The following is a 9,132-nucleotide window of genomic DNA, read 5'->3' on the forward strand; positions in this document are numbered from 1 at the left end:
TTTTACTTGAAATGCTGCCGCTATTTCTTTTTTGGTCACAAAATTACATTCAGCCTTATCCTTAACTGTCTTCTAACCACAGCTTTACATCCCGAAAATTAATATCTTTATTACATGCTATTGTACACATATTTTGATACTCTTCACTTTTGAAAATAGTGAGGCTATTTTTTGTAATTTTACAAAAAAGTTCTTTGTACCTGTCTTTAGAGCCACAACAAAATTACCAGTCACTAATTTCTTAAAAAGAAAATAACTCAAAAACACTACAGCCCACTATCTCATAAGCCATAAATCAATTCAAAACAGAAAACGAATTTTACAAAAAAATTATATAAGTAGACATATGGGATCACGACAACATTCTAAGAACTTTTATCACTTGCTACTCAACAGTCTTTGCTCATAGGTATAAATTTTGTTAGTAAGTAATTCTCAGATTGTTCTCGAAAGAAAGTGAAAGTCTGAACATCATTGGCATCTCCATTTTTGTGTAAGAATGGGTTTTATACCAATGGTGGGGGGTTATACAAACACCACATATGTTTGCTAGATTAACAACATTAGAAGTTTTGCTAGTCACTCATTCTTATCTCCAATGTCAGACTGCAATTTATAAAAGAATTCTTTTCATTAAAACTTTGGGACTGGTTCCATATTTCTTATTCACTCCAGAAGAATGAATGTGAAAGAAAGAGGAGAAAAAAAATTGACATGTTTTCCCTTGATGTAGTGATGTTTGGATATTGCTGTTATGATGATTCTTATATCATCAAGAAACATTTTATTGATGCATTAATTTTAATATTCTACACTGACTGTTTTCATTTAATATTCTATACTTGTATACTTTTTTTTTTTTTTTTTTTACTTGTATACTTTGTACCCAAATAATAAATAGATTAAGCTAGCAAGAGCAGGCAATTTATATAATTCTGCAATCTTTCTATAAAGGAAAATTTCATATCCTTAATAAGTAAAATTTATTAAATACATCTGGCAAATCCATCCATGTAAGCAATATGCATGGGAACAACACCATAAGCAAAAAACAGAAGAAAATGAAGAAATCTAAGTAGTAGTCCTTTTGTTACAGAAACTCAGTAGAGCTGAAATACTTATATTATTGTCCATGACAATTTCATGGAAAAGGCAGTCACCAGGAGTCACAACACTTGAAGCTACAGTGTGGAGTAGTTTTAAATTTACAAATTTTATTTAACTCTTAATTCAATTTGCATATTTTAAAGGTTTTTATAGATTTGAACACATTTTATATAATTCTGCAATAGTAGAACAGTTATTTCATCATCATCTATGATTTAGATCAAGCCAACCGCTACTTACTTTGATTGTGGGTCAATATACATGGTTTCAACATTGTCAAAGTGATCATAATTTTTAAAAAAATTATGACACAAATAACAGTGCGGATTGTTACAATCCAACTTAGTAAGGAACCTACTGAGAACAGTTCTATATAGCTGTAACTAATTAATAAAATTCAGTAAATTCTCTATCGAAGCAAACAATAATGAACTGTTTCCAAATAAGTATCCTAGGCCATAAATCAGTTTGCTTTCAGCCATTGAGTAACTGACTGTTGGATCAAACTTCCATCTGTTGTAGAAGTGGATAATTTGAATAAATTTAAGGAAACATTAGACAAACACTAAACAGGATAGACAGATGAGGTGGACATTTTTTTTTTTTTCGCTATCAGAAAATGTATTTCTGAACAATGTACCTGCATGATTAGCACAATTCAGAGAAAGATTATGTCTATAATAATTGATGATAATAAACATTTGGCATGTATGACATCATCATCATCATACCTACGAAATGCTACATCTATTTTTGCATTTCTTTCTATGCATTGCACTTTTCTTTATTCTTATTTGTTTGCGAATATATGATTGCACTGCCACTTGAAAAATCACATCTACGTACAGCATACACACAAAATCCGTTGTCTTTTCCAGACGTTGCAACACATGGAAAATCTTGTGTATATGTCTTCTGAAATTTTATGCCATATTTCCTTAGCACCTTAATGAATGATATAATTCATCATTCAACCCAACCTGAAAAGTGGGAGGGATAGGAATTATGAGTAATACACAAGGGCAAATCAATAAGTAATGCACTATAAGCTGTAACACCTTTATTTTCTGAGACATTGTAACCATATTCACACACACAAAATACAATCTTTCAATTTTGTGAAAATATCACTCAATGTAAAAAACACCATAATCACTGCATTTTCTCCAGTGTTCTTTCCAGGCAGTTGTTGCACCTTGGTAAAAATCAGGGGGCTGACATTTACACAAATGTTTAATATAAAAAATGAGTTCCATATAACTCCAAACACCTTACCACACAAGTATGGCTTCAGTCTACCAAACAAATAAAAAATTTGCTCGGGCAAGGTCAAGGCTATAGGGTGAGGCATTATGCTCCACCCCAGCTGGGAAATCTTTGACAGTGTCATCTGTGCTGTGCAGCCCTGATGAAACTGCTGATTCAATTCAGGTCTTTTGGTTTTCACAGCTTGAATAAACTTTTCCAGGCACAAGCAGTATCTTTCTTTGTTGACGGTTGTTCCACTTTCCATGAAATCCATTGTGATCTCAGAAGAAGATGGCCATAAGTTTTGTCAATGACTTGGAAAGTTTTGGTTTTTAGATTACAGGTGATGTTGGGTGTGCCTATTCCATGCAAATATATGATTTTGTGGGTCATAATGGTAGAGCCATGTTTCACCACAGTGACGGCCCCTTTAAAGCAACCAGAACTGCCAGCACCAAATCTCTCCAGAAGATATTCGCAGATCTCTGATTCACAAATTCACAGTCATCATCTCTCGTGTGAACAGCTTAGGTACCCACTGAGAACAGTTTCTGTACCCCAGTCTGTTGATGATGGTCAAAACACTTTCCTTTGACACTTTCTCAGTGTCAATCACATCACTTGTCTGGTGGTTTGCAACTGTCATTTCGAATGAACTGGTCAGTGAGTTCTTTGTTTCCACTGTTTATGACAGATGGTCTTCCAGCTCTTGGTTTGTCCTTGAGGTCCTTCAACTGACTTCCATCTGTTGTTGTGGAAGTTGATAGTTTAAATAAATTTAAGGATGAACTAGACAAACATTTGGGGTGATCGGATGGGTGAAATGGAAAGGGTTTTTTTTGGCTGATGCTGTATAAGCTTGCTTTATTGCATCATATGCCTCAACTAATGTTAATGCTAATGTCAAAATCACTTTCCCAAAACTTTTGGAGCCACCTGTGGACATTACTCCAATCAACTGTCTGGTCCACGTAGACTGCCAGAAGTTTTCTATGGATAGATACGGCTGACTGATCATTGAATTTGAACAGGAACACACACACCATCACACACCAATGCCAGAAATGGCTGTCATTGTCCATCCATATCTTCAGATCTAAAAACACTAGAAAAATGATATTAGGTGTGTCAATGGGTAATTGGTAGTACAAGTGTACATCATAAATTCTCCCCTCTTACTTATGCACACACGTGAGTAATTGTGCATTACTTATTGATCTGCCCTTGTATCTGCACCAATGGCATATTATAATTTGGCTTTGTGCCCATCTGTGGTTTTCTAAAAACTGCTTTTTTTTTTTCTTTCAAAGGGATGGGAAGTTGCCATATGAATAGCTAGAATCCGAAGGGGAGAAGGGTATTAGTACTGGCAAATGTTGCAAGGAAGCAAGTTTATACAGCATCAGCCAAAAAACTAAAATAAAAAAATAAACAAAACAAATAAAAACTTCCCACATTACCTATACCTCCCCACTAATAATTAGTCTAATTCCTTCTTAAATTTATTCAAACTACTCACTCTCAACAACACCAAATGAAGTCTGTTCCGCCAATGAACTACCCTCTGCCTGAAAATAAATTTCCACATATCTGTCCGGCAGCCATTCCTTCCTCTATTTAAATTTATGGCCCCTTATATGCATTTTCTGAACAAGAGTAAAGATGCCATCAACATTTAGCTTACTCAATCCATTCAAAGCCATAAACACCTCAATCAGTTCTCCTCACAGGCACCTACTTTTCAAATGCTGAAAACTGCAGAACTAAAGTCTTTCTTGGTAAGAGTACCCTTTTGTTCCCCTCACAAATCCTGTTGCTCTTCTCTACACTTGTTTCAATAGATCCATATCCTTCCTTCCTAAAATGAAGATTCCAGACTTGTATACAGTACTCAAGATGTGCCTTATACAGTGGAATAATTACCTCCTTATCCCTGGTGGCAAAATTCCTGTATATCATTGACAAAACCCACTGAGCTGTCCTAGCAGGCTGTGTACACTGCTCAGAGAACTTCAGGTATAACTGCACAATTATCCTCAGGTCTTTTTCACTCTCTACTATCTGTGTGTGGTACCATACAGTTGGTATGTTAATCTGGGATTATTGTTACTCATATACAGTAACTTGCATTTGTTAGTGTTAAATGTCAATTGCCACTTCTCAGCCCATCTGCTTAATTTTAATAAATCTTGTTGCTGTAGCATACCCTGATTACTGTCATTAACCATCCTACCAACCTTTATATCATCTACAAATTTAGGCATTTAGTCCAATATGTCTTCATCGATATCACTAATAAATACTGAAAACAACGAAGGGTGAAGCACTGAACCCTGGGGCACTCTGCTAATAACGTTAGTCCAAGAACAGCAATGCCCATTGATAGTCACTCTCTGCTTTCTTCCACTCAATCATCCTGTTACTCATAGCAGTAATTTGTCCCTAATGCCATACCATTCTAATTTGCACAACATTTGTCTTTCATGTAGAACAGTATCAAAAGATTTTCTGAAATCTAAGTATATGATATCAAAATTATTTTTTTGTGTCCATGTTCCTTTGTTACTACATCATATTAGTTTATTAGATTCATCAGACAAGATTGTCCCTTAACAAATCCATGCTATGTTTCAGTATAACTAAATTTTCTGTCGATGATCCTACAGTACTTTAATCACTGACTCCGTTATTTTCCCCTGAAACAGAAGTCATGCTTAGAGGCCTGTAATTACTCAACTCACCCTGATCCCCGTTTGTGAAGTGAGGAGACATTTGCACATCTCCAATTCACCGGAATCTCCCCTGAATCTAAGAATGCTCTTGTAATTATAGTTAAAGGTTTACTTGCCTCTTTTACTGCTTCTAACATGCATGTAATTGGATAGATCTGTCAGCCTCGGGTGCCTTATTTACCCTTAGCTATAAAATTTCTCTTGCACTTTCTTATCAGTTATCACAAAATCATCTAGCATCGAATTAAATGAGAGACAAGGGAAAAAAAAAAAAAATACATACAGCACAAGAAATTTCAAACGATGAAAAGTGGGATACATTACATAAATCATAACTAATAAAACACCATTCTCAATTCAACAAAAAATTAAACATTACATAATTTTTATAATAAATCCAACAGAAACCATATGACCAAATGTGTTCCTTTTAGAGGCATAACCAATGGAGGGGTTAATAAAGCATGCAAGATTTTTCAGTTCTCTCATTTATACATTTATTAAATTTTACGGCCATACTCCAATATACGGTGCCCCCTTGTAATTGGCTGTCAGAACGGGGGAAAGCAGTGATTGACAGGTTTTGATCCCACCTACTGACTGCGTTCCCTCTTCGTTTCACGTGGATGTCACGTGACACGACGTCACTGGAGCGCTAAATGCGAAATTCGTTGCGTATTCTTTCTTTTGAATGTTGGTTTTTAGTGCGTACGGTGCTGAGCTGTTACTTCTTGCTTTTCTGGTTATTGCCTCGTGGTTTTCAGTTTGTCGTTATCCCGTTCCATCCTGCTGGTAAACTGTTTCTTTGTTTTTTGCTGCTGTGAGGTGAGTTTAGTTTGTCTTATATTTCTGTGTTATTTTCACGTATTATTAACGTAGTATTGTGTCCGTTGCGTTTTTTTTTTTTTAAAAAGAAAAAATTCTATGTTGCCGTTTTGTGCTTATTCAAAGAGCAATTTTATTGTTCGTTGCACGTGTTAATTGACTTTCGTTTCTGTTTAGCCAGAAAAGGTTATGTTTTCATGCGACTTCGGGAAGGATTCAAGCAAAAACCAGTCGTTGGACGAAAAAAAAAAAAAAAAAAAAAATGTATATTGGGAATTACGTTTTTAATTGTCTTTCGTTTGTGTTTAATTAAAAATGGTAGGTTACCTTTTTGCGGGACTATGCCAGTTAGTTATTTGTCAAAAATTGGTCGTTTGCTGCGTCTCATTATTTTTTTTTCGTTTTGAAGAACGTTTTTCAATTGGGAATTACGTTTTTAGTTGTCTTTCGTTTGTGTTTAATTAAAAATGGTAGGTTACCTTTTTGCGGGACTTCGCCAGTTATTTGTCGAAAATTGGTCGTTTGCTGCATCTCATTTTTTTTTTTCGTTTTGAAGAACGAAATTAGTGTGTTTAATTTACAATTATTTTGCCTGCTGCTCCGAAAAAATTACTGTTGCCGATAATTTCGTTATTTTTCGGTTCCGCCATACTGTTATGTCGCGTGACAATTCGCCACGTGCAGTTGTCGAGAAGAAGAGGGGGAACGCAGTGAGTGGGCGGAGTTACGAACCGTACGTCACTGCTTTCCCCCTCTTCTTCTCGACGTAATTGTCAAAGGGGCACCGTGTTCTGGAGTATTACCAATTTTACATTTATAGTGTATTCTGTAAAGCAAATTTAGTAACTTGTAAAAAAAAAAAAACATCACGCTAAAAATGTAAAGCCTTCATACTAATCATTAAACAATAAGTCGACAAAAATATATAACTGATGAATTTAAATGTTTTTCTGAAATATTCTTACCTCTTTAGCTGTTGAAATTCTATTTACTTTTGATATCACTCTCCACACTGATGAAATTAATGATACGTGAAGCATACTGTCAATATTAACATCAACATCTAACTTTTATGAAATCTAAAAAAGTAAAAGATAGAACATTTTTAAAGAAACTATATTTTATGCAATTTATTTCCATGCACTTATCTTGTGACTTTCTCATTACCCAGTTATTTATTTATCAGTAACATCAGCATATTTAAAATGTCTTCATCTTCTTCAGTACAGATTTAATTACATAACTTAATGTGAAATTAGCATTATAGCTATCCTTTACTTATAAAAGCATCTGGAAAGCATCATAGCAACTGCAAATTTCCTAAAGAAACTTAATTCACATTAAAGAAACTGCAATGAATCTCCTAAATCCAGCGCCACCCATTTTCCAGTTATTTTTAGAAAAGAATGCTAGAAGTGATTTTGCAGGTTGACACTTTCCCTCAGAATTATAAAAGTTTTATCCCACTCCAACCACAATTAAAATTTGTCAGAAAGTAATGAGATTTATGGAAAATTTTTTGAACAAGGCTGGCAACTTTTTAATAATTAAAACAGCTTTTCAGTCTCATGAAGCACAAGGTTGATGTAACACATACACAAAATTTTTGGATTGTCACATTTGAAAACAGCATAGAGACTTTCAACACTTATATTTGTCTACATGCTTCCTAAGAAAAAAGCACTTGCCCCAGAGGAGTGTGGTTCACAATGTAATACAGGTCATGATCTATTGTGGTAATGGTAAAACTGTGCAAAACTTTTGGCACTGGTTCTTCAATCTCTCATCTATAAGAAGAGAAATAATGGGAAAAAGAATGGCAAGGAGACATTCTGCTTGCCTGGATTAAGGAGAGGCCCTTTGTTGAGATTTAGGGCTCATTTCAGATAAGGGCCAGGGTAAATTTCCCCCAGTGCATCCACCCCAAGTACTGGCCTCAACAGTAAGGTATGTTGCAAGGAATAATTTTATTTTTACTGTAATGTAGAATATTATAATACTTTTCTGTGTACTATATATTGCCTTCCTCTGGTAGGATACACGTGTAGAGTAGAATTTAGCTGAAAAATTTTTGAAGTTATTTTCACTTTTATTTTCCTCTAATTTCAAAGAAATTAACATTTAATTTTTAAATGTAAGAAACAAAACTATCACATGAATATAATAAAACCATGATTCCACTTATACAAAGCATTATGATTGAAACAAAGAAGAGTAAATTTCATCTCCATCACTTCTTTATAATATCAGCTATGCTGCTATGATCCATAGTGATTAGATGTTTTTATGACAATCAGGGTTATCACTTTCAATCATGATATAAGTATGGAGGTTACATGTCAAATTCGGATCACTTTCTGGGACAGTTTGTAATGTAGTAGTAGTAGTAGTAGTGGCTTGTGATGCAAGAAAGCAAGTGTATGAGCTTATGCAGCATCAGCCAAAAAAAAAAAATTCACACCATTCCCTCCAAATGCCTGTCCAGTTCCTCCTTAAATTTATTTAACCTGTCAACTTCCACAACGACAGATGGAAGTTTGTTCCAGCAATTAACCACCCACTGGCTAAAGGCAAATTTCCGCACATCTATTCTACATCTGTCTTTTCTTAATTTGAATTTATGCCCCCTTAGGTTCGTAATCTGAACAAGTGGAAGGATCCCATCAGAATTCAGCGTGCTCAACCCATTCAAGGCCTTATACACCTCAATCAGATCACCGTGCAGGTGCCTAGTCTCCAACCTCTCTTGGTAAGAGGATCCCTTCATTCCCCTCACCAATCTTGTTGCCCTTCTCTGTACACGCTGAAGTAAATCTACATCCTTCCTAAAATGAGGCCTCCAGACCTGTACGCAGTACTCAAGGCGTGGCCTGACCATTGCCTTATACAGAGGGGTAATCACCTCCTTTTCCCTGCTAGCAAAATTCCTATATATCATTGACAAAACCCCATGACCTGCCCTGGCAGCCTGTCTGCATTGCTCAGAAAACTTCATATCTGCCTGCACAATTACTCCCAGGTCTTTTTCATTTTCTACCTCCTTAAGTGTAGTACCACACAGTTGGTACGTTTCTCTGGGGTTACTTCTACCCATATGCAGTACTTTGCATTTGTCAAGGTTAAACTTCAGTTGCCACTTCTTAGCCCATCTGCCCAAATTATCTAGATCCTGTTGCAGTAGCACACTGCCATTACTGTCATTAACAACCCTGCCAACCTT

General features: G+C 35.4%; 1 protein-coding gene across 1 annotated transcript in view; it reads right to left on the reverse strand.

The window, feature by feature from the left end:
• The window catches only part of LOC150082263 (single-stranded DNA-binding protein, mitochondrial-like), a 50,636-nt gene extending 43,658 nt beyond the window's left edge, over positions 1–6,978 (reverse strand). Inside the window, exon 1 of the mRNA XM_090380082.1 lies at positions 6,878–6,978. Coding sequence (XP_090236208.1) covers positions 6,878–6,952 — 75 coding nt within the window. The 5' untranslated portion in view covers positions 6,953–6,978. The remainder of the gene's footprint in view (positions 1–6,877) is intronic.
• Between the last annotated feature and the right edge of the window lie 2,154 nt (positions 6,979–9,132).

This window comes from Mastigoproctus giganteus, chromosome 8 (genome assembly GCF_048544385.1).
Source record: "Mastigoproctus giganteus isolate SK-2022 chromosome 8, ASM4854438v1, whole genome shotgun sequence".
Classification (NCBI taxonomy): domain Eukaryota; kingdom Metazoa; phylum Arthropoda; class Arachnida; order Uropygi; family Thelyphonidae; genus Mastigoproctus; species Mastigoproctus giganteus.